This window comes from Plecotus auritus (assembly GCF_963455305.1).
Source record: "Plecotus auritus genome assembly, chromosome: 7".
Taxonomy (NCBI): Eukaryota; Metazoa; Chordata; class Mammalia; order Chiroptera; family Vespertilionidae; genus Plecotus; species Plecotus auritus.
Window position 1 is genome coordinate 791,145 of NC_137774.1, and position 24,602 is coordinate 815,746.

General features: G+C 66.6%; 2 protein-coding genes across 2 annotated transcripts in view; both read left to right on the plus strand.

Annotated features, from left to right (window-relative positions):
- The window catches only part of NPLOC4 (NPL4 homolog, ubiquitin recognition factor), a 31,827-nt gene extending 17,692 nt beyond the window's left edge, over positions 1-14,135 (plus strand). The window contains exons 9-17 of the mRNA XM_080681222.1: positions 2,234-2,320; positions 3,891-3,962; positions 4,230-4,356; positions 5,768-5,928; positions 9,456-9,527; positions 11,685-11,780; positions 11,939-12,055; positions 13,087-13,189; positions 13,444-14,135. Of these exons, the coding sequence (XP_080537348.1) occupies positions 2,234-2,320; positions 3,891-3,962; positions 4,230-4,356; positions 5,768-5,928; positions 9,456-9,527; positions 11,685-11,780; positions 11,939-12,055; positions 13,087-13,189; positions 13,444-13,601 (993 nt within the window). The 3' untranslated portion in view covers positions 13,602-14,135. The remainder of the gene's footprint in view (positions 1-2,233; positions 2,321-3,890; positions 3,963-4,229; positions 4,357-5,767; positions 5,929-9,455; positions 9,528-11,684; positions 11,781-11,938; positions 12,056-13,086; positions 13,190-13,443) is intronic.
- Positions 14,136-18,006: 3,871 nt separating this feature from the next.
- Positions 18,007-23,988, plus strand: FAAP100 (FA core complex associated protein 100). The gene is made up of 10 exons (XM_080681180.1): positions 18,007-18,223; positions 18,382-18,500; positions 18,581-19,512; positions 20,358-20,514; positions 20,963-21,735; positions 21,858-21,994; positions 22,258-22,374; positions 22,627-22,713; positions 23,029-23,164; positions 23,574-23,988. Exons 1-9 carry the CDS (start codon positions 18,059-18,061, stop codon positions 23,158-23,160), a joined length of 2,619 nt encoding a protein of 872 aa, XP_080537306.1. The 5' UTR covers positions 18,007-18,058; the 3' UTR covers positions 23,161-23,164; positions 23,574-23,988.
- Positions 23,989-24,602: the final 614 nt, after the last annotated feature.

Genomic DNA, 24,602 nt, shown 5'->3' on the forward strand with positions numbered 1-24,602 from the left:
CCGTGCGCCTCCCCTGGCTCGGCTCTCCAGGCATAGCCCCCCCCACCCCCCCCACACACACACGGCTCAGAACACGGCCCGGCATTGCCGCTGGTGAGGGACTGAAACAGGAGAAGGCTTTTCTGGTGGGAGGGGAGCGCCTTAGGGTGCCTCTGTTACTGTGTGTGTGTTTTTTAAGATTTTGGTTTTTAGAGAGCAGAAATATCGATGTGAGAGAGACCTCAGTTGGTGCCTCCTGCACGCCCCCCGTTGGGGATGGAGCCCTCCCTCCGTCCAGGCGTGTGCCCCGACCAGGCACCGAACTGGCCATCTTTTGGTGCAGGGATGATGCCCAGCTGACGGAGCCACCCGGCCAGGGCCGTCACTGCCTTAGCGTTACATGGGCCCTCGCTGTGTGCTGAGTCCGTTGGAGTGCGGTCCCATCCACCGGAAGGGGTGGTTCCCTGTCGGGCCACATGCTAGGTTGCGGTTTGATCCCTGGTCGGGGTGCGTGTGGGAAGGACACTGATGGGTGTTTCTCTCTCACATGGATGTTCTTCTCCCTTTCCCCTCTAAAATCAATAAGCATGTCTTCGGGTAAGGTTTAAAAAATAAATAATTAAAATTAAAAAGGAAAAGGAAAGTCACTGGGAAGATCCTTCTGCGTGACGATGCGACCGGTCAGTTATGGCTCACGCTCATTGGTGGTTTTATTTTGAGGCTGAAGGGTTGCTTTCACATGTTGTGGACATGAGTTCCAGGGAGCAGTGCCCGCTGACACGGGAGGTGCACTCGGGTCTGCACTTGGTCATGAGATGTGACAGAGATGAGATGGGCGGGGCTGGCTAGGGCGCGGGACGGTAGAGCACAGCACAGGGGCAGCGGAGCTGGGTGCTGGCCCGCGGTGTTCTGGTGACGTCGCTCTGTATTTGGGGAAATCGCCCATTTCTAAAGTCAGACCTGCAAACAAGGCGTTTCCCTCTGAACCCCTCCCCCGCAGGTAGTGCCACCTGTGGCAGTTTCTAGTCTAGCTGCCGGAGTCTGGCTGCTGTAGTGTAAGCAGACACCCACGGGCTCCCTGTTCCCAGCCTCGGTCCGGTGGGCCCATCTGCCCTGGAGAGCGCGCCACGACCGCCTCCTTTACACACGGACCAGGGTCTGACGGCCGGCCTGGGCTGCCCCCCGTGCCAGGGCCCCCGGCTGTGTCTGTGAGTGGGTTTAAGTGCAGTCTCCCTCCTCCCTCCCTCCCTCCCGTTGGCATTTGCAGTGTTTACCATGAGGTGCGCGGCCATGTCTGTGTGGTTCCCTGACGAGGGGACACTAGGTGGCAGCAGAGACCCCTCTAGAAGAGCCTGGTGTTCTCCCCCCATCCCCCAGGCACTGGGCTCGGCTCAGGAGGCTCCTGGGGAGGCCCAGGGGCTCCTGCCCAGTGTGAGGATGTGAGGAGTCTTATTCCGGAGGACCCCGCGTTCCGGTGGAGTGACACTGAGCAAGAAGTCGGGACAGAAACCTCTGGCGCCCAGACTGCTCACGGCACCCTCAGCCCCACCGGTGACCCTGCACCTCCCTCTCATTAGGGGCTGAAGCTCATACTGCACGTGTCGCGGACAGGGTCCTCGGGTTTGTCCTGAGTGTGACTGGTCTCTGCTCTGAGGGATTAATGGTCCTGGATGGGGACACCAGCAGCAGGCGGCTCTGTGGCTCTCCAGGCGTGGCTGGTGGGCAGGTGCAGGCAGGGAGCTCGGGCTGGGCTTGCTCGCTGTCCTGGCTCTGCGGCCGCGCTTCTGCTCAGCACGACACTTCTTCCTGCTGACCCACAGCTGCCTTCCAGTGCGGGTCAAGGCCGCCGAGCATCGCCCACTGCAGGCAGTTGGGGCCGGTGGCCAGTAGGCTGGGCGTGAACCAGCAGAGTGAAACTGTTTACCACGGGCGCTGTGAAACCAGCCTCGTCCCACAAAGGACCCTTAGCCCGTGGAGACCTTCCTGAGCCCGACAGCCCGCGCTGGCGCTGCCGCTGCGGCATCGGATCTCCATGCTCTGAGTCTGGACTGGAAGCACACGCAGCCGAGGGACGCGGAAACGGCTCGGGCTGTGTGTGCTCTGGCGGCCTGGCGTTCCCTCCGCTGCTGTCCCCCTCCCCCTCCGCTAGGCCAGGGCGCCCAGCGCTCCTTCGTGACAGCGAGCCAGGGTGGAGTGGGGACCCGCGCTCTGCTGAGCCACTCTCTAAATTCTCTCTCTCTCCAATGCCCGACAGATTGGGACACAGAACAGCTTGGAGCTTCTTGAAGACCCAAAAGCCGAGGTGGTGGATGAAATCGCTGCCAAACTCGGCCTGAGGAAGGTACTGGTGGAGCCGGGCTCTGTGGGGTCACCCAGGAGGGCGCGCGGCCAGGCCCGGGCAGGACGGGGCCCTCAGCTGCTCGCAGCCAGCGGCCCGCCGTCGGTGCAGGCGGCAGTTCTGAAGCCTCGCCGTGTTGACTGGGTGCCGATCGCTTTTATGTTTCTCTGCTTCAGCGTGATGAACAGAAGGAACGACCCCAGCGCAGGGCTGTGACACTTACATCCGCCAGACACCCTTCTTGGGGACTGCTGCATGGGGGGACCCCGTCCTCCTGCCTGGCCGTGTCCTCCCGCCCTGCTGCGCACACCCCAGGCGGCACCGCTCCGCCCTGCACCGTGGCTGCCACGTGCTCACGCTGCACTCGGGCTGGAGGGGTGTGCCCTCTCCTGGGGGCCCTGAGCCCATCACAGTGGGGGCGGGAGCACTTAGGAGGCGGAGCTGCCTGCCGACCGGCCCATCTCATCACACCCTTGTAAGGCGGCCAGGGCCTTGAAGGTGGGGTCGACAGCTACACGTTGAGCTGTGGGTCTGAGCACAGCTTCGAGGCTCACTATCAGTCCCTTTGCTGCCAGATCCGTGTAGACCGTGAAAACACGCCCTGCGGTCGGTACGGGAACCCCTGGAAACGGGCTTTCTAACCCAGCAGTGTCAGGGCGAAGGCACTGGACTGTTGTCAGAAAGGCATCCGTGGTTTCTGCGGGTCAGCACCTCCGGTTAGGGCCACGTTTCTGTTTAGTCCTGGGAGTTTTTGTCGGTCTGACTTTTTAACCTGTGTTGGTTGCACGCATGGAGTTCATGGTCACGGTGACTACAGCGGGGGGTTTGGAGTTACCTCAATGCCTTTCGGCAGACACCGTCTCCCCAGCCTGGTCACCTCGGGCTGGTTGTGGATCTGCCCCCTTTGCTGCTTCCTCAGCTGTCCCTGGAGGCTCGTTCTCCTCATTGCCGCCCTCCTGTTCTTCCTTCGTTTGGGCGTTTTAAGGAAAATGACAGGCTCCGAGTTTGCCTGGGTGTGCACAGCCGCCCGATTTGAAGAGTTCTGTGCCAGGGTTGTGCAGGCGCGGCCTGGGCACCAGCTCGCTCCCCCAGGGCACGGGGTGGGTGTGGGCCGGATCCAGCCCGTGGACTCGCAGCCAGTCGGGTCATGGAGGCTGGAGGCTCGCGGGCGGCAGGACGCACCTCGGAGGCCACCCCGGCGAGAACTCGGGGACTGGCTGGGGTGCCTGGGCGCCGGGAGGGTCTCGCCCTGCAGCCTCAGGGGCTCCCTCCCTTCAGCCGCAGCCCCGAGGTGCTGCTCCTGTCCTGCCCTCTCCAGGCCTGGCTTCCTGCCAGCACCGGGACACGCCGGGTGCTTGTTTCCAGGGACGGTCTGTCCCCTTGCTGACAGGGGGCCCCTGCTCCTGGCACAGTGCTGGGCGTGCACTTGGCTGGCGGGTCAGGGAGTTTGGCTTGTTCACCAGGAGGGTGGCCGCCTGCAGCTGAGCAGGGTGGGAGCCCAGGCGTGGCCGGCTGCTCGGAGGCCCGTGGCCGCCTGCTCAGGGGAGGCTCAGGCCCTGTCCTTGTCGCGCAGGTCGGCTGGATCTTCACAGACCTCGTCTCGGAAGACACCCGCAAGGGCACCGTCCGGTACAGTCGGAACAAGGTGAGGGCGGCTCTCGCTGACCACAGCGGGGTCCACACTCACGTCTGGGTGAAGTGAGGCTGGTCTGTCTCGTGGAGCACCCCCCCCTCCTGCCCCCCCCTCCTGCCCCCCCGCCGCCCACAGACCAGCCTTCGGAGGGCGGCTGGGGCGGGAGGGTCGTGAGGCCAGGCGCCGTGGGCACGGGTCCCGCCCTAGCTCCTGGCGCGCTGCAGTCCAGGCCTCGGTGTCTCAGGGCGTGGAGGCCTAGCTGACCTGCTCTCTCCGCAGGACACGTACTTCCTGAGTGCGGAGGAGTGCATCACCGCGGGGGACTTCCAGAACAAGCACCCCAACATGTGCCGGCTCTCTCCGGACGGGCACTTCGGGTCCAAGTTCGTCACTGCCGTGGCCACAGGTAGGGTCAAGACCGTGACGCTGTGAACGTCGCTTGTTCCCTGTCGTCCTTCACGGACAGCTTCTGAGGCGCTAAGCTCTGAGCTGAGCTGAGAGGGACCCTCCCTCGGCTCCCACTCGTCCTCCTGGGAGCTTGTCCTGATGAGGCTGCATGCTTGCTTCTGTAGCTCCACATTGATCCGCTCCACCTAAATCTCGTCATCAAAACGGGTTGTCACCCTGGCTGGTGCGGCTCAGTGGATAGAGCGTTGGCCTGCGGACTGAAGGGTCCCGGGTTTGATTCTGTCAAGGGCACATACCTCGGTTGCAGGATCAATCCCTGGGTCCTGGTCAGGGCCCGTGGGGGAGGCAACGAATTGATGTGCCTCTCCTCCTCTTTCCCTCTCCCACCCCCTCTCCCTCTCCCCCTCTCTCCTCTCCTTCTCTCCCTCCTTCCCCTTCCCTTCCGCTTTCTCTAAAAATCAATGGAAAAATATCCTTGGGTTTTGTCTGCCCAAGTGTGCGGGTCCATTCAAGGCCATGCTGGCTATGAATAGTTGTGTGTGTGTGGGACTCCTGAACTCAGCAATGTCTGCGTCTTTTACTACATTTGACTACAGCTGCTAACCCTTCCCCCTGCTGAGCAACCAGCACCTTCCAGATTTTCAGAGCACACACACCCCCCCCCCCCCCCCCAACAACGTGCTCTTTTCGGTTCCCACGGGCTCGGGGCACCCTGCCCCTTCAGTGACTGTTTCTGTAGGGAATTACTCGGTGGCCAAAGGTGTCTGTAGAATGACGGCTCCTCTTGGTCTCACTGGCTGCCTCACTCCCACCCAGCAGCTGTTCACACTCGGTCTCCGCCTTCACTGGAGCTCTCACTGGAGGTTGATGGATGGGGACTGAGGGGCGGAAGAGTGCGTGTGGGCGATGCAGGTGCAGGGAGGGCGGCGCCCCGGGCAGGGCCATGCAGGCTTCTCGAAGGCAGAGGCCGCGCAGTGCGATGCAAGTGCGGTCGATGCTTCCGCTGCAGTGGCCCGGCCTGCTCTTCTCTCCCGCTTCGCGCCTCCTGCCTCCAGCTGAACCTCCCCCCGGCCCCCGCCCCCCCCCCCCACTGGAACGAAAGCTTGCTGGCACGCAGCCTCTGAACCAGTAGCCCAGGCTTTGGCTCTGAGCCGGGTTTGGGCGGATGTTGGGGAGTGCTTGCCGCCTCCTTCCCCGATTCCGAGAGAGGGTGCCCTGGGTGGGGCTGCCGGAGGCGCTGGGTGGCGGCTCCAAGCCCTGGTTCTAGGTGCTCGGGCCGCTCGGGAAGATGCTGCGGGCGGCCCGACGTCGCGGCTACAACAGGCTCCTGTCGGCTGCCCGCTCTGTGGTCTGAGGAGGGGCACACGGCTGCCTGCCTGCCTTGGGTGCTCACGGAGCCTCTCTCGTAGGCGGCCCGGACAACCAGGTCCACTTCGAAGGCTACCAGGTGTCCAACCAGTGCATGGCGCTGGTGCGGGACGAGTGCCTGCTGCCCTGCAAGGACGCGCCCGAGCTCGGCTACGCCAAGGAGTCCAGCAGCGAGCAGTACGCGCCGGACGTGTTCTATAAGGTAAACGGCTCCCAGCTGACGAGGCCGTGGGGACCCTGGCCGGCCGGCCCCGCCCGTTCTGCTGCTTTCTGGCCACTGGTCAGCGGCAGTGGTTTAGTCTCGGCTGTGGATGAAGGCGTCCGGGGCATGGTAGGGCCTGTGACGAAGTGGGCGTGGCCTGCCTGGTCTGGCGTTTAGGCACCAAATCAAACCAGGCTTCACCAAAGGCTCGGTCTCTGGAAACGAGACGACGTGCGTGTGGGCCTCCCCGGGAGGGCGCTGGAGCTGTGCTCAGTGCGGGCTCTCCTGAGGCGCCGGCGCTTTAGGCAAACGGCGGTCCCCCCGGGCCTGGGCTTCCCGGGGAGCCGTCACCCTTCGCATTGAAGGCGCGTCCGGTCGCCCGTGAGGAGTGGGACAGACCCTCACGCTCAGCTTGGACTTGTTCCTGGTCGTGACCGGCCCTGCCCTCCCCGCTGCGGGCAGCCTGGGGCTCGCCTGGCACCGCCTGCGCCGGCAGGACTGTCTTTCTCGGAGCGCGGGGCAGTGCGGCTCTTCCCGCTGCTGAGCCGTCCTCCCAGGTCAGGGTTTGTGCGGTCTGATTGGCATGTGCCGGGCCCTGGCACTGTGTCCTGTCCGGGGTTTGTTGAGCCGCTTGGGTCTGGGTCGAGGGTGGTGTTCTGGGCCCGAGTGTTCGTTCCTGTTGCCGCCCTAACACGCTGCAGCTGGTGGTTGTCACACCCGACACCTGTGACTCCCCTGACAGTTGCGTGCGCAGGAGTCTGGGCAAGGCCTGGCCACAGCGGGTGTGGGTCTCGCCTGCTTCACCTGGGGTGGCAGCACCGGCTCCCGGTGCCCGCCCAGGCGGCTCCCAGACTGGCAGCTCCCAGTCTCGGAGGCCAGCGTGGCCTTGAGGGGCTCCTGTCGTTCACTGGGCGTCCAGGTGACCCCAGGTCATGTCCTGATCTTGAGGTCAGCTGGGTAGCAACCTTTGCTACACCTGCACAGCCCTGGCTTGTGGGGTCTGCGTGTACATGTGATAACGTCTCCATGTTACATGTGATAACGTCTCAGTGTTACATGTTATAACGTCTACATGTTACATGTGATAACGTCTACATGTACATGTTATAACGTCTCCGTGTTACAAAGAACACCTAAAGCAAGTTTCCAAACTGCGGCTGTTGGAAGCTGGTACGCTTTTGTATCGAGCACCTTTGCTGTTCCTGCCCCTTAATTCCCATGAGGGTCCTGCCGGGGTTTCCAGGACCGCACCGCACCCCCGCCCCCCTGCCCCCCCCCCCCCCCGTCCGTCCCCGTGCGGCCAGGCTTCCGGGGCAGCACCCAGTGCCCACTCCCTCGTCCTGTGTTTCGCCGTAAAGGGTGCGTGTCGGGACCTCTCTGTTAGCTGTGAGCTGCTGTGGGTGTGGCTGGCATTTGCGGGCAACGTGTTTCCCGGGTCGCGCTGTGCCTGCTTGCACGTGGCCGCGGGGCCGTGCTCCCTCCGGGTCCCGCCGCGGTTTCCACGGGTTGTTAGCTGCCCGGGAGCGGGAGCAGCCGAGCGCGCTGCCCGGCGTGCGTGTAGCCCCGGAGGGTGGGGGCCGAGAAGGCAGGCCTGGCAGCCACGGTCCTGGACGCGGGTCGGGTTAGCAGTGAGCGGACGTGCTGCCGCGTTTGTCTGAGGGGCCGGAGGGGACGTCCTGCTCCAGCCTGTGCCGTCGCGGGTGAAGCTGCTCGTGCCGTTTGCTGCCTCTTGTCTGTTCTCCAGGGGAGAGCAGGCATTCAGGGCTCCGCCGCCTTTCCAGAGCAGCGCGGTGCCACCGATGGCCGGGGGGGGGGGGGGGGCGCTGCTGTCCCAGCACCAGGCCCGGAGCCCTAAACGCTCACGCAGGCAGAGGCCCTGGGCTTCCCGCTGTCTCCGTGCTGGTGCCCTGGGTCCAGATGTGGCCGTGGCAGGGAGGGAGGCAGTAGGGACCACGATCTCTGACTTCGTGTCTTGCCAAGGAGGAGACAAAACTGCCGGCACTTGGGCAGCTGCCGAACTGGGAGTGAAGTTCTCCCCCAGCTGCTGCACCGACAGCGCCGACGCCTGTGGGTGGTGGGCGGGCTCGGCCCCGGCAAAACCATTGAGGGGAGGCACGCGGGGCAGGGAAGGGGTGCAGCACCTTTGTCTTCTTGGGGGGCAGAGGTGTGGTTGGGTGGTTAAATTTGAGAGAGAAGAGCAAGACACGGAGGGGCAGTAACAAGAGCCCCCTGGAGGGGCCCCAGCGAGCAGGTGCTGGACTGCTGCTGCGGGCGGCGCTTCGTTAGATCGAAATGAGTTCCAGATGGCTCGTCACGTGTGCGTCGTTGCAGGTTAGGTCTTGTAGGGGCGAGCGTGCGTTTTCGGAAATGGTGGTTTAGTTGGATTGGATTCGACTCCTGCCTCCTAGTCTCCTCCATCGAGAATCTGCCGCTTCCGGGGCCCCCGGGCCCCCAGCAGGCGCCCACCTCTGGCTGCCTGTGGAACCCGGTGAGCTGGCCCAGCTTGACCACCAAGGAAACCAGCGCAGGGCACTCGTCCCCTCCAGGCCGAGGGGAGGGTCATTCGGCTTCAGGGGTGCAGACAGACAGACAGACAGCTGTGAGTGGTCTCCAGGGAGGTGTCCTCTGACGGCCGATGCTCGTGTAGGTAGCTGGTCAGGTGGAGCTCGGACACGTGCTTGTTGGCAGCCGCCGGTTGTGCACAGAGAAGGTGGGGAAGGTGTGGGTACGGGCGCCAGGTGTGGAGCCAGGAATTTCCGTTTCTAAACGGAGCAAGGCCGGGGGCAGCGGGCTTGGTCTGACCGGACTCTGCGTCCTGGAGGTGGGGGCACCAGGTGGCCCTGCTCGCACCCGGCGGGTCCTCGAGCTTACTAAGCGGAAACTTTTTCGTAAGAGCCGCAATTGGAAAGGACAGATGTGTAACTTACACATGGCCCCGTGCGTGAGTCATACGTGTTCAGTGAGGGGTTCGGTAGGAAATAGGAGCCCCTGCGGAATCTCTGTGAGAAGCATCGGCTCTCACGAGTTTATGTCTGGAGCTCTGGTTGAACTCGGCATGTCGGACATACATGGGGTTTAATTGCCACTTCAGGATTAATGACCCTGTGCTGGCCGCTTCCCCGTAATTAAACTTCATGTTCTGCGCATGTGACAAAGCAAAACAGCGTGGACTTGGGCAGGTTGGCGGTGGGTTCGTGTCTGTGTCCTTGTGTGCATGTGGGCTCACTTGTGCCTTTTCTTAGAAACGTGTACGTATTCAGGTCCATCAAGAGGGGTTTCTGAGGTGTGAGCGTGGAGACAGCACTCAGCCCTGCTGTGGAGGAGGGGCAGGGGCAGCGGGGGCGGGGCTCCGGGGTGGAGGCTGTTTCCCTGTTGAGGCGGCCCTAAGAGCTCCTAGGACGGAAGGCGGGGCCGGCCTGAAAAGGCTGCTCCCTTCCTGCTTTTCACGCACCATTTCCCAGGGAGGCAGCACGCGAGGGAGAAAGGCCGCTGGTCAGCACACCGCCCTCACCTTGTTTCCGTTTCAGGACATCGACAAATTTGGCAACGAGATCACCCAGCTGGCCCGCCCGCTGCCCGTGGAGTATCTGATCATAGACGTAAGTGTGCCCGGCCCGGAGGGCTCCTGGCTGCCCTGGGGAGCCCTCAATTTTAAGGGCTTTTTTTTTTTCTTTTAGTTTTTTTCCCCTTAGAAACAATTAGTTGTTAGCTTCTCCCAAACCAGAGGTCGGCAAACTGCGGCTCGCGAGCTGCGGTTTGCCGCTCTGTTGACGAATGGATTTGTCGACCACTGTCCCAAACCAGAGTGCAACAGAGGACCGCCAACCGGTCCACGCGTGGCGGCTGCAGGTGCTGCCCTGGTCACAGCTGCTGCCACGGTCCGTCCTCGGGGACCCAGCTGTCATGGCCTTGGGTGGGGGCCGTGGGGTTTCCTGGGTGGAGTTCCAGGAGCCAAGAGGGCACCGGCTCCCGTGCATCCGCCCAGGATCTCAGCTCTGCTCTGGCCTCAGGCCCTGGTCACAGAGGAGGCCCCAGGCCAAGGCGGTGACTGTTAGCTGACGACGGCCCGGCAGTTGGCAGCAGGCCGGGCCCTGCCCGCCGGGCCCTGAGGGCTGCGCTGGGCTCGGGACGGCATGTGAGGCAGGCCTGCAGTGGAGGGGCGGGCCCAGGAGCCGAGCCGTCGGTGCTGCATCCGGTTGACGGCTCCCGAGAACATAGCGCTCACCCAGGTCGTAGGCATCTGGTTTCAGACCGCCGGGTGTGACAGGGAGGCAGGCAGGCTGCGGGGTACACTCGGGAGGAGTCGGCGCACCTCCCAGAGGCCGCCCGCCCGCCCGCCCGCCCTGAGTTCTTGCCTCGCACATGGTTCCAGTTGTATTTGGTAGAGGAGGGGGTCCCTGTGACACCCCGGTTCCTGTGGAGGTCCTCGGAGGGGCCCACGCATCAGCTGGTCGGCCCCGAGAAGGGCCGGAGGGAGAGGGTTGAAGCACAGGACCGGTGCCTGGTGGCCTGTGCCCGCCCCCCGGGCGCCCCGGATTAGTTCTGGGCTCTCCAGGGGCAAGTGCACGTCGAACAAGCACCTCCCTTCGCTCCACTCGCCCTCACTAGCAGGTGCTCTGCTTCCCAAAGGGAGGGCCGAGCTGTCCACGGGCTTTGTCTCAGCCACACGGGCCGCCCTGCCACCATCTTTCGAACCGTGACAGCGGCTAAAACTGAGTCCCGTGTGTGGCCATCCTGCAGGCTTTACAAAGTGTCGGAGCGTTTAACCCTCTGAGCAGCCTTAGGTGCAGGCGCCGGCTCACCCTCATCTTGCAGATGAGCAGAGAGGCCGAGGTTGTGTGGCCGACAAGCCACACCGCTGGGACGGGCCTGTGGCTCAGGTCCCGCCCTCCGCCGTGACCCGCCTGCCTGGTCAGCGAGGCACAGCCCAGCCCGGCGCTGCCTTCCCCTCCCGGCCTTTGAGAATGGCCCCGAGGACCCAGAAGAGCTGGCCTGCGGGCTGCTGCCTCTGGTGCTGAACTGCAGACGGAGCGCCGGGGCCACCGCAAGGGGCAGGCAGGCCACCCTCGTGCCTCTGAGGGGAGAGGACATCCGCCGGGAGGCGGGGGAACCCTGTGGTTCCCAGACACGGGCGTGCCGCGCGGCTCCCGTGGTTACCTCCGCTGGGTCCCGCGTGCCCTTCGTCGCCGCCCGAGCACGTCTGAGCCGAACGAGGGTGCGGCTCCCTTTGGACACGGGCTCTTGACTCCAGCTGTTCTGGGGGGACAACGGGGCTGCGCCCCATCTCGGCCCGACTCCCTCCCGCCTGGCTCCGGAGCAGGCCCCTGGACTTAAGGGCTCGCTGCGGCTCTCCGACCCTCGGGCTGGTCTGCAGGGCCCGCAGACCCAGCGGTAGAACAGAGTCCACTCCTGAGGTGCCTCCTCGGCCTCCGGGCTGTGCCCGTGGCTCACCCTTGAGGTCGTCCCGGCCACAGAGAGCAGCTGGGGGCTCGTTGGATGGAAGCCGCCCCTCGGCTGACCCCGTCGGGCTGTTGTACCCTAGAGACGCAGACAGCAGCTGCGGGGGGCGGGCCATCCTCAGCACGCTTCCCAGGGTCAGGTCCGGCGTTGCGCTCAGGGTGCCCAGAGGTGCCCGTCCTCGTGGGCAGCGAGGCCTCTGGCTCTGAGTGCTCGAGGCTCGGGCTGCTTTGTCCTTGAGGGTCGCCCACACCCTGTTCACACAGGTCGCTGACGCGGTCTGTCTGTTTGTTCCTTAGATCACAACAACGTTCCCCAAGGATCCAGTTTATACCTTTTCTATTTCACAAAATCCGTTTCCTATCGAAAACCGGGACGTTTTAGGGGAAACACAGGTGAGCTCTTCGCTTTAACAGCCGACTTTGAAGTACCTGCTGCCTGTTTGTCTACTGCCAGGGTCCTGGTCCCGTCAGGGGGACGGGCAGGGGGAGAGGAGGGCTCCTGGGGCCTGGAACGACCCGTGTTTATGTCTTCCCTCCGCCCGCCGGTCCAGGACTTCCATAGTTTGGCCACCTACCTGTCGCAGAACACCTCCGCCATGTTCTTGGACACCATCTCGGATTTCCACCTCCTGCTCTTCCTGGTCACCAACGAAGTCATGCCTCTGCAGGTGGGGAGCGCGTGTGCCGGGGCGGTGTGCCGGGGCGGTGTGCTTTGTGTGTGCGAACCACGAGGGACGCAGAGCGGTTAGCTCGGTCCCCGGCTGAGCCCTGTCCCAGCAGCTCCAGAACCACAGCCGCTCCTTCCCTGTCCTCCCTCCCGAGCCAGCTGCTGTGGCCGTCGGCGGGCGGGCGGGCCCAGGCCCCGCGCAGCTGCGGTTGGCGCCCGTGAGGCACACGGAGGGAGGAGCGGGCACGTGCACGGCGGCAGTTGCTTTCCGAGCAGTGCGGGCCCAGGGTGCGGCAGCGTCCAGCCGAGGAGCCCCCGCAGGCACCGGGGTGTGGGTGGCCTTTCTGCCCAAGACCCCAGGAAGCTGAGAGAGGAAGGGGCGGTTTCTCCAGAGCCTCTGATGCTGGCTCAGCGTGTCCCCAGGAAACCACTAGTGGAGGGAGCAGAGGGGCCCCCCAGGGAGCCCAGGCTTCTCTGTCAGCTGGCCCGTGGCTGCTCTGCATGTTACTGACTTGGTCTGCCATCTCACACCAGGCCCGACTCACCCAGAGGTGCAGCTCCGGGCCAGGCTCAGCGCCACCGTCGGTGGGAGGGGTGGTGCTGGGCGGCAGGGACCATCTGCGGTCACTGCCAGACATCACTCCTGTGGGGCTGTGTGAGCCCCGGGGCCTGGGCTGGGTGAGCCCCGGGGCCTGGGCTGTAGCGTGTATTGGAAGGCGGGCTTGAGAAGGTAAAGAACCTGAGCGGGGAAGGGGGACGCAGGCCCTTGACTCCAGCCCGTCCACCTCAGCCCAGGAGCCTGTCATGTGGGTGCTGGCAGATGGCTCAGCGGCAACGCGGAGCGTGGGAGGAATGTAAGTGCTGGCTCAGTTTGGCTCCGTGTCTCCACGGGAGTGTGTGGCCGTGTGCGTTTCGTAGTGACAGCCTGTGAGGGCCCCCCATCCCCTCTGAGCTGTGAGATGCTGGGGGAGAAGCCGACGGGCAGGAGCCGTCCACGCAGGCAGCGCACGAACCCTCCTGTTCGCTCCGCAGGACAGCATCAGCTTGCTGCTGGAGGCCGTGCGGACCCGGAACGAGGAGCTCGCCCAGACCTGGAAGAAGTCGGAGCAGTGGGCCACCATCGAGCAGCTCTGCAGTAAGTGCTCCCTCTCCTCAGCCCAGGACACCCTCGGGCTCCCGGGACCAGCGCTCCCAGCTCCTTGGGCCCCGGCGGCCTCTGCCAGGGCACGGGCTCTCGGGCTGTGAGGTGCGCGCTGTGGACCGGCTCAGCTGCTCTGGACCCTGGAGCAGTCGCTTGGGGTGCACTTTGACGCCGATGGGAGTGATGCAGAGCTTAGCCGCGGGCGTCCTCCCTGTGAGCAATGACGAGCGCCTCTTTTCCCTCTGCAGGCACAGTTGGGGTGCAGCTTCCGGGCCTCCAGGAGTACGGAGCCGTCGGGGGCCCCTCGCATGCCACCACGGCCGCCATGTGGGCCTGTGAGCACTGCACCTTCATGAACCAGCCGGGCACCGGCCACTGCGAGATGTGCAGCCTCCCCAGGACCTAGGGCTTCGGCCCTGCTGGCAGGACTGGGCCCCCGCCCGCTCTGAAGCCAGGGACGTGGAGCCGGCCGCACCTCGTGGAGGGCGGGGGCTGCCCTGGGGTCTCCGGCCCACGAAGCCTCTCGGCACCAGGCTTCCCTGGAGGATGGAGCCCCTCCCAGCAGAGGGGCAGGTGGCCGAGGACGCCTCTCCGGGGGAGGACTGGCGCCCCGACATCTCCGCCTGCAGAGGGGGGTGTGCTTGCTGCTGCCCCAGCCTCCTCCCGTCCTCTCCGGACGCTGTTCGCTCTCGCCCCTTCCCGGTTGTGGTAGGGCTCTTGCTGGCTTCTGTAGCCTCTTCTCTGGGGCAGACCCTGCTGGGGGGCCACTTCTCCCCGCCCGGCAGCCATTGTCTGGTGGGAACGCAAGTGGCCATGGGCTCGCGGCCTCCCGTCTGCTTGGCCTCAGGTCACTTTGCTGCCCTCCCCTTCTCCCGGCTCTCACCCGACCTCCAGGTGGGATTTTAAAGTTGGCATTGGTTGTAATAACAGTTATCAGTAATTCTTGCCCCGAAGACTTTTATTTATTTTTCTAAAGATAAAAACTGCATAAAAGGGGAGTGAGAGACTAGCTTCCCCTTCCTTCCCTCCAGGGAGTCCCTGTGGGAGCGTGCAGGGCGGTGCGTGCAGACGGGGAGCCACGTCCCTTCTCCTCGGGAGTAACCTCAGTGCCTGAGACTTCTGCCGGGTGCACTGCGGCGGCAGCCGAGGCCCGGGCCATCCGAGCAGGGGCACAGCTTGGCCCCCACCAGGCAGGGCCTCCAGATGCCGAGGCAGCTGACCAGGCTGCTGGGGTGAACGAGGTGCCCAGGACGGGGCGCTCTGGTCCCCTTTGCCCCCATACTCCTTCCTGGGGCCTCGCCCGGCTCTGGCCTCTGACACAGTGATGTGGCCATTGAGACAGGCCCGGGGGAGGGAGGGGCCTGGCCTGTTGTAAAACCACGTGCGTCTGCCAAGGGCGTTGGAAGGTTGCTGCTGTGCTGATGGTGCGAGGTCTGGGCCATCCCACGTGTGCTCTGGGGTCCCCGCACGTCCTCGGTGGCTCCCTGCCCCAGGAACCTACGGGCACTCCGATGCCTCTTTGCCTTAACAAGAGCCACCAACTCTGAGCTGCTCTGCACCCACCGGGGAGGCCAGTCCAGGCACAGCCTGCTTAGGAACCCCACATCTGCCCTGGGGGCCGGCCTGTGGGCTCCGCCCCACCCACCCAGTGCAAGGAGGCGCTTGGTGTTGGCTGTGGTGGGAACGGCCCTGTCTGGCACCTCGAGGTGCACAGCACGGACTTGTCTGCTTGGCGGCGGGGCTGATCGGGTGGGTCTGGCCAGGGCAGAGGGCTGCTCTGGGGGCAGGAGGGGCCGAGTAGCCGCCCACAGCATAGCTACCTGCACGGACCGTTGGTCGCCCTCCCTGCAGCCCTGGCCTCTGGTCCCTGTGACCAGATGGAGGCTGCAGGTGGGCCCACACCCGACCTCACTCAGACCTCGCCGCCCCAGGGTCTCCGTCTGCCCAGCTAGCTTCTCACCAGCATTCTCACTCCCGTCTGGCATCACGGAATTCACTTGTTCCTGTGTCTTTTAGCTAAAGAAAAAGCATTGTGATTCTCTGCTTCTGGTTTTGAGTCACTCTTTGTTCAGTAATGCACTTTATTGTCCACAGTGAGTCAGAGCTCAACGTTAGGGTGGGAGGGGCGCCTTGGTGGGCTTGACCCAGGCAGCTCAGCCGCCGCCTCCTGCACAGGGAGGGCCCCAGCCCCCTGCGTCCCACCTGCCCTCGTGTGAGCACAACCCTCCTCTGCTACCAGGCCCCCCGCGGAGGGGTGACTGTGTGAACTCTGCCGGCCGCCTCCCCCTCGGGGCTCCCCCCGGCCTGCAGCGCACTTTCCGTCAGCAGGGCCAGTTCACGTGGCCCCTGTCAGGTGGGGACCATTGGAGCGGAGGGACCCTTGCCCGGGCTCTGCTCCCAGCAGGTGGGAGGTGGGGGAGGAAGAGGGGAGCCTGGTCTCCCTGGGTGCCCTTCCTGACGGTCACCCGGGTGTCACTCCTGGGCCTGCGTGCCGTGACAGGTGCATGTGGCCAGCAGCAGGTGAAGGAGGGAGTCAGGAGCCCCTGAGCTGCAGGGAACAGGCCAGAGGGACACGCTGCTGTCCTGAGCGACCGTCCCTCTGGGTGCGGTGCCAGCCTCACACACCGTTCAGCACTTTCCTCCGGGTGACTGCTCCCTGAACAGGCGTGTAAGACAGCATGGCTGCTGGGCAGGCCGCCAGGCCCCCCCCCCCCCCCCCCCCGAGATGAGGCTGTCGCCAGCAGTGGCTCACAGCTGACAGCTCCCGTGTCCAGGTGTGGCCGCTGTGCTGGCCGAGGGCGCCTGAGGCCGCTGAACGTGGTTCTGGGAGTGAGAAGGTTTGTGGACCTCCCCCAAGTAACCAAGCAGATGGAGTGCGCTACTTGGCAACGATCTCGGGGCCACCCCCCTACCCTGGCACGTGTGCCCCATTATGGCTGTGTGCCTGTGAGCAGCGCCTGGCACAGCCTGAACCTGACCCACCCCCCCGTCACCTCCCCCGAGTCCGGGGCTGTGATCTGTCCTTCGGAAGATGGCACTGCCTGCAGATTGGGCGTAGAGACCACTGGCTGTCCCAGGCTTCCGGCCGGGAGCACGGAGGGTCCTCGGTGTCCCCCTCAGGGGTCCGAGCCGACTAGAGCCCTTTGCTCGTGCTTGACCTCCACAATCGGCACTCGAGGCCCCTTGGAGTTCGGATGGGCAGGTGATGCTCATAAATCCTCGAGTCACAGGTGTGGGCCGGCCTGGGCTTGGGGCCAGGAGCCTGCTAGCCGAGCAGAAGGTCTTGGGCCGGAGGGGCCACCCACATCAGTGTTGGAAAACTCACAGGCTTGCTGAGCAGGGCAGTTCCAAGCACTCGGGTGTGTGTGGGGGGGGGGGGGGGGGGAGGCTAGGAAGGAGCATGGCACAATTAGAAGGCCGAGGGGAGCTTGTCTTCCTTGTGCCCCGTGGCCGCCCTCCCAGCGTCCAGGACAGCAGGGAGCAGAAGGGGCTCCCGCTGTCCACAGCACCCGAGACAGGAGGACTGGCTGGCTGCTGCCCGGGGCTGCATGCCCGCCTCCACCTCAAGGGCAGTGAGAACTTTCGCTGCTGGCTCTGTTTTGGCAGGATCGCCAGCCTCCCTGGTGCCAGCTTAACTTCCAAGCCAGAGAACATTGGGCAGCGAGGCCCCTTCACATGCCATGCCTGCCGTGCCCCCCATGTGCCTCTCACGGGTGGCCTTGGACATTGTCCCATTCGCTTTTTAAAAAAATAGAGTTTTATTTCAGAGAGAAAGGGAGAGAGAGGGATAGAAACATCAGTGATGAGAAAGAATCATTGATTGGCTGCCTCCTGCACATCCCACACTGGGGATCGAGCCCGCAGCCTGGGCATGTGCCCTGATGGGGAATCGAACCGTGACCTCCTGGTTCATAGGTCGGTGCTCAACCCCTGAGCCACACCTGCTGGGCCCATTGGCTTAAGGAGAGGGTGTGGTTGATGTCTGCGGGCACCTCTCAGGGTGCTCTGGTCTCCGTTTCTCATCCAGAGGAAAGCTCGGGCCCCTCTGGTCAGCACTTCTCCAGCCCTGGAGGGAGGAGGGCAGCCCTGTCCACTCTCAGCCCCAGGGTGATTGCTGGTGATCCCCCTCGTTTTCTTTACGGCCCTGCCCCCAACCCAGAATTCCTCTGGCTTACCCCACTGTCCGTGCAAACCAACACACCCACACCCAGTTCGTGTCCAGGCACGGAGGGGGCACGTCTGTCCACGTTTGGCTCAGCAGGTCAGAGGGATGGGACCCATCACTAGGCTGTGACGCGGCCACCCCGCTCCTGGACCCCACAGCATCCAGGCGCTTCCCAAACCCTAGCAAATGGCTGTAGGAGTGCCCGCCTGCTCCGAGGGGAGCGCGGGAGGGCGCTGGCCTGGCTCCAGGACGCACGAGGGGAGCGGGACTTGGTGCCGGGCCGTGTGCCCCTGCACGGGCGAGGGAGATGCTGCGGACCCGCAGGGCACCCCCAAGAAGCGCCTCGGGCCGCGCAGAGGACGGACGGGGTGGGCGAGGACAGACCACCGGGTTTCCCGCGTTTGCTAAACGGCTCGGTGTCCCCTAACTGTACCGCAGCCCCGTCACCTCCCCGCCTGCGGGCCCGGCTGCAGCCCAGACCCAGGACCCTGGCCCGCCCCTGTTCCATCTAGGCCCCGCCCCCGTCTCGGCCCCGCCCCGTTCCTGTATTGGCCACGCCCCCGCCGCGCTGTTTTACGGCGGAGGCCGCGCCGCAACGTGGGCGGCCGTACAGCGCCCCCGCCGCCTCCTCAGCCTGCCTCCCAGGCGGAGCGGCCTCCCCCGCGCCACCCGCGCTTCCCGGGCGGCGGGCCCGCACTATGGCCGGGCCGGCGCCGCGCGTGCACTACCTGGCGGGCTTCAGCTGCCCGGTCGGGGGCCTGACGGCGGGCGGGCCCCGCGTGCTGCACCTCGGCGCGGAGGTCTTCCTGGCCGCCGGGCGGGAGCTGGTCTACGTCTACGACCGGGAGGCGCGGCAGCTGACCGTGAGCGGCGGGGGCGGGGTCCCGGGCCCGAGGGGCTGCGCGCCCGGGGGGCGGGGCTCCCGGGTCGTCGGGGCAGGAGGTCGGGGTGGGGAGGGGGGCGCGTCCGAGGAGCTTGTTCCGAACTGGAGCCTCCGCCCGTCCCCTGCCCCGCCGGCCAGGCGGTGTACAGGTTTCCCGGGCAGGTGTGGCACCTGGAGGTCCTGGCCCTTCGCAGGGCGCTCCTCGTCCTGTGCGCCCGGAGCGGCATCTATTGCTTGTCTTTGGACCAGGCCCGCAGGTAAGGAGGGGTCGCTGTGGCAGGTTGCCATGGAGACAGCAGGTGCATCTCGGCAGTGACACTTCCCTGTGTTCCCAAAGGTCTGTGAGCCAGAGTGATGGGGACGACGAGGACGGCGAGTCCCCGTCCCCCGTGACCCCTGTGGACCCAGACACCTGTGTGCTCCCCGATGCCACGCTGTGCGCGTTCACGGTGCTGGGCGACCTGCTCATCGCGCTGGCGCAGGGCCCCGCCCAGTGGAAGGTGCAGCTGTTTGAGTGCCCGTGTCCCGGGGAGCACCCCGGGCCCGGAGGCCAGATCGGGGAGGTGGAGCTGTCTACCCACACACCCCCAGCGGGGAGCCCGGGGAAACCCCAGGCCCCCCACTTCCTCCCGGTGCTGTGCTGTGTGTCCCTGCCCAGCTCCAGGGCTCGGCCCGGCCCCCCACAGGGCCACAGGGCCCTCACGCTGGAGGGGTCCCTCTTCGGGCTCCTCTTTGGAGCCGACGCCGCCCTCCTGGATTCGCCCGTGATCCTCTGTGGTCTCCCTGACGGCCAGCTCTGCTCTGTGGTCCTGCAGACCCTGGTCACCTCCAGGTCGGCCCCCGGTGACCCCAAGGCCCTAGTCAGGATCCTCCATCACCTGGAAGAGCCCATCGTCTTCATCGGGGCCTTGAGGACGGAGCCCTCGGCTGAGGGCCCAGAGGGTGCGGACTTGGACTGCCTGGTGGCGCTCGGCCGCCACGGCCGGACCCTGGCCATCAAGGCCAGCTGGGACGAGGCAGGGAGTCTGGTGCCAGAGCTGCGGGAGTACTGCCTGCCGGGGCCCGTGCTCTGCGCGGCCTGCGGCGGGGACAGCCGCGTCTACCACAGCACCCCGTCCGGCCTCTGCGTGGTGGACCTGGCTCGAGGAGGCACCCCCGGGGACCCCGTGCAGCCCGACGGCCCGGGAGGCCTGCCCCCTCTGCTGTGTCCCACCAGCTTGGGTGTCTGCAGCGTCGTCACCCTCTCGGCGGCGTCCAGGTCGCCTGAAGGTATGAGCTGCTGTGGAAACCCGAAACCCGAAGCTGGGGGATGGGGGACCCCCCTCGGCAGGCTTCTCCCCAGGAGCTGGCCTCCTCCCTGCCTTCCTCGGCTGCTGTAGCCCTGCAGGCGGCCCGTCCCGCCGGGCAGCCTCGTGGTGGACCGGCCTCTCTCGGGGTCAGGGGCTGCCCGTGTCCTGGGTGGGGGTTAGGAGTGGGAGGTGCCGCTCTGCCTCGGGGGGCGGGGGGGTCTGCGCTCGGTGACCACGTTCTGCCTCGCGGGCAGTCAGGGGAGAGTTGGCCTTGACGTTTCTCCGCTCACCGCATGGCCACCAGCGAGCCCACTCTGCACGGGAGGCGGTGGCTTCCTGAGCTCTGAACCTGTGTTCTGTCCCGTGTTGGGGGACAGCAGTCTGCCCGGGGCACGTTCCTGGTGGGTGGCCCACGCGTCGGCCTGAGGCCTGCCACGCAGAGTTCTAACGTGAAGAGGCGCTTTGACGGGAAAGGCCGCCTTCCACGCAGGGAAAGAGGGTCCCGGGGAGGCGGGGCGTGGGGGAGCACGCAGGAGCCCGACAGACACGGTGACCCCCGAGGGTCCTGGTTTGGCCCCTTTCGGTCCAGTCCACATACCCCGTGCCACGCCCGCTGTGCCGACGTCCCCTCCCGGGGAGGGCCCTGGGGAATGTGTGGCAGGGACACGGGCAGCTCTGTCAGCCCCTGGCGCATGCCCGGCTCTCCCGTCGTCCTGGGTCCTCCTTCGGTGCCGGCTTCCTGCCCGCGCTTGTCTGGAGTCTGGGTAGCTGCCCCAGCGGCCGCCCTCCTCCCGCCGACTGGGCCCGGCCCGTGTCCATCTGCAGGGGGCACCGAGCTCCTGGCCCTGTCGGCCAAAGGCCGCCTGATGACCTGTCGCCTGGATCTGAGCCCCGAGCCCCCTCAGCCCACCCGGGTGACCGCGGCGGACACGGGCCGGAAAATCAAGGACCTGCTCTGTGGGATCGGCACCGTCTCCGAGCGGTGAGCAGAGGCTGGGTCCGCGGGAGGCGGCCTGGTGCGGCCAGTGGTCCCCAGCGGAGCCCCAGGGGTGGAGCTGCCTGCAGAGGGGCTTCCTCCCGCCGTTTTCTCAGGCTGCCCCCCCCCTTCCTGGGTAGGGGATGTGGGAGACTCTCCTCAGAGGCCTGCTCCGCTCTGTGCTCAGTGATGCCACCAGCAGCCCCTCCTCTGGCCCACCCTCACCTGCCCGCCTGTGCCCCAAGGAGCGTCCCTAGGCTGCGGGCCTCTCTGTGGGGGCGGCAGGCTCCCTGGCCTGGTGGCCGAGGCCTGGGCATCGGGGCGGCGTGGGCGGGACAAGCAGAGCTGCTCCCCGAGGAGGCAGGGGCTCCGCGATGGGTTGTCGGAACAGAGTCCTGGTCCCTTCTGACCCCGCTCCCTGCTCCTCCTCCCTGGTGCCGTCTGCCCGCCCCAGAGTGTCCTCCCTGAAGAAGGCCGTGGACCAGCGCAACAGGGCCCTGACGTGTCTGAACGAGGCCATGAACGTGAGCTGCGCCCTGCTGGCCAGCCGGGAGGGCGCCCGGCCCGTCTCGTGCACCACGACCGCAGCCTGGAGCCGCCGGGAGCTGCGGGACGTGCTGACCGCCACCTGCCTGCTGGAGAACAGCAGCGGCTTCCGCCTGGACCGCGGCTGGGCCTTGTGCGTCCAGGTGCTGCCCGGCTCCCACGCCTCGGACTCGGAGCCGGCGGGCTCGGCCGTGACCTACACCGTCCCCGTGGACCAGCTGGGCCCCGGCGATCGGCGGGAGGTGACGCTGCTCCTGGGCCCCGGGGAGGACGGCGCGCTGGACCTGCCCGTGACCGTGTCCTGCGCGCTCTTCCTCAGCCTCAGGGAGGTCGTGGGCGGGGCCCTGGCCCCCTCGGACCCTTTCCAGGACCCCTCCTTGGACGGGTGCCCCCCCGATGTCCTGCCCGAGCAGGAGGGTATCTGCCTGCCCCTGAGCGAGCACACAGTGGACATGCTGCAGGGCCTGCGCTTCCCGGGCCTGGCCGCGCCCCCCGCGCCGGCCCCCGCGCCCTGCCCCCCTCCCGGCGACCCCGTGAGCACCTTCCTGGGGACCTGCTGGCGGCCGGGCAGCGAGCCCGTGGGGCCCGAGTCCCTGCGCGCCAAGTACCTGCCGCCGTCCGTGGCCGCCATCCGGGTGTCGGCAGAGCTGCTCAGAGCTGCCCTGGGGGACAGCGACTCAGGTTGGTGGCGCTGGTGACTTGGCTCTGGCCGCGGGGCCGCGTGGACTCGCCGAGGCTGTGGACGTGGGCTCCTCAGGCCCCAGGGCCCGTCCACGCTCACGGCCGGCGCCTCCGTCCCACAGGCGCGTCCCTGTGCTGCGCCACCCTGCAGTGGCTGCTGGCCCAGAACGCCGCCGTGGACGCTGTGCGGGCCCGAGCCCTGACCTCTGTCCAGGCCCTGGCCCCGGACGGCGCCGAGATCCGCCTCATCGTCCAGGAGGCAAGCAGAGTCGGCTCCCCTGTCTCCCTGAAGCCGCCTCGCTGGCGGTGCCCTGGTGCCCGGGGCTGTCCCGTGTGGGCCACGGCCGTCACCTCGTTCTAGAGCGAGTGCCCCGGAGCAGGTTCTTCCCGCCAGGGGAGCAGACACTGGTGGTCGGTGGCCGGTTCTCGGGGGGCGGCTGCCGGTGGCAGAGACCCAGCTTTGCCCGGGACGGGGAGGGGCAGCCGGGCCGGAGCTGGCGCGAGGCTCTTCCCGTGCGGCAGGTGGCGGTGGCCGGCCTGTGCCCAGCGGGGCCCGTCCAGGCCGTGGAGATCCAGGTGGAGAGCTCCTCGCTGGCCAACATGTGCAGGGCCCACCACGCCGTTGTCGGGCGCATGCAGGTACGTCCGCGCTGGGGGACGCGCCCTGGGGGCTGGGGCTCCCTTGTGGGGTTGCGGGCCAGTCCCCACCTCCTCTCTGCCTCCAAGCACACGCATCTTGCAGGTGAGTGGCGGGGGGCGGGCTTGCTGCTGACCCTCTGGCGGCAGCCCCCGGTGGGCACCCAGGACCTGCCTGGCCAAGAGGTGAAGGGGAGACGTCCCTGCTTATCGCCCGCTGAGGGCAGCTGGTTCTTTATGCCCCGTGTCCCCCAGAGGATGGTGGTGGAGCAGGCCGCCCGGGGCTCCAGCCCACCCGACCTCCGCGTGCAGTATCTCCACCAGATGCAGGCCAACCACGAGGTGAGCCCCGGTCCCGGCCCCACGTCTCCCCGCAGCCCGGCCCCGGAGGACTCGGGGCAGGCGAGTGTGTGACCTGCGGACCTCCCAGCCCGCAGGACCGGCTGAGGCAGAGTGGGCTCGGGCCTCCTGCCCCTGGCCCTGCTCCGACCTGTGGGCCAGGGCCCTCCTGTCCTGAGGCAGGTTGTCCCACGCTTAGAGGCCACAGAGGAAAGATTTTCTGGGCTGCCCCTCACATCTTCAGTGGGGTTTGTGGGTGACTTGGGGGCGTGCAGGCCGGGAGGGTGGGGGGCCTAGCTGTTGTTACTCCCCCCGCAGACGCTGCTGCGGGAGGTGCAGGCCCTGCGGGACCGGCTGTGCACAGAGGACGAGGCCAGCTCCCAGGCCACGGCCGAGCGTCTCCTGCAGGTGTACCAGCAGCTCCGCAGCCCCAGCCTCCTCCTGCTGTGAGCAGGTGCGCCCCGCCCCGCCCCGCCCACCCCCAGCCCCCCAGCCACCGTGCTGTGCTCTCATGGAGAAAGATCAGGACACAAAAGGCTACTTCCAGCTGCTTAGCTGGGGCAGGTGCCGCCTGCGTGTGGCTGTGGAAGGTCAGGGGGAGCCTGGCTGCCGACAGCAGGACGCAGACCCCTGGCCCGATGGCCACCTGGCCTCCCTGTGGGCGTGCTCGGAGACGGGGTCACGGAGCGACTTCTCGGGGTAGCCGAGTGGACGCTGGCCTGCCCCTGCTGGCCGCCCCCTCCCCTGCCTGCCCGGCCCATCCCTCCTCTCCCTCCACAGCCACCGTGGGCTCGCCCTCAGCCCTCACTGCTGGCAGCCTCCCCAGACGCAGGGGCTGGGTCAGCGTCGTCCCCTCCACGCAGGTCCAGCGCAGGACGAGGCCGGCCCGGAGCAGGAGCGGCACTGCCTGGGCGGCTGTCGGAGGCCACGGAGCCGGCTCAGGACCAGGAGGGGCGGGCTGTCTGGCTGTCGCTGTTCCTGGGGGCACTGCCCGTCCACCTGCCTTGTCGCCCACCCGGGGGCCCTGCCCCTGCACCATTGGGGTCCCCAGGTGTAGGGGGGGGGGACTCCTTGTGACCAAAGCACAAAGACTGGGGCTGCTCCCAGGTGGCCAGTGGCCTGGACACCTGTCACCTGGTGCCCATGGCTGGGGCCGCCCCGGCGCCCAGCTCTGCACTCCGGGGTGCTCAGGGTGGGGAGGTGACTCCGGGTGTCACTTGGTGCTTCTCTGTGGGCCGAGGGCCCTGCTGCTGCCACAACAGCCTTCCTGTGAGCCACCTCGACTCCGCCCGTTTGTTACCCGCCCCCCGGCGTCGGCTGGGGCTCTGACCGGGTCCTGGCACCCCCATTCCGCACCCGGTGAGCCGGGCACCGGCCTCTTTGTGCCCTCGGGTTGTACATGTGGGATGAAGGGGAGAAACAACACCTCCGAGGAGGCGGGACACTCGGGACAGTGGGCGAAGCCGCAGGTGGTCTCAGCCCGGCCGTGATCGTGAGCTTTGAGCCCAAGACCTGCGGGTCGGGACCACCCAGAAAGGCGCAGGCACAGGGTGGGTGCGGCCGCACAGCCAGGAAACGTGACGCTGCTCAGGAGCCACCTGGACCGAGGCCCCCCCCCCCCCCCCCCCCCCCCCCGTCTGGGCCCCTCAGCTCCCTGGGCCACTGTGACCTCCACACGGAGTGGCTGTGAGGCCCTGGCTGGCCACCACGGTGATGTCCCTGCTGCAGCTCCCGCCCCGGCCCTAACGGCTTTCCACCCAGTCCCAGCCTCGACCCAGGGAAGCCAGGCCGTCCTCACTGCCCCCCAGCCACCCTCTTCCTGCCTCCCATCCAGCAGCTGCCCCAGGCCGCGGGGCCAAGCACACTGTGGCTGAGGGCGGAGGCGGGCAGCA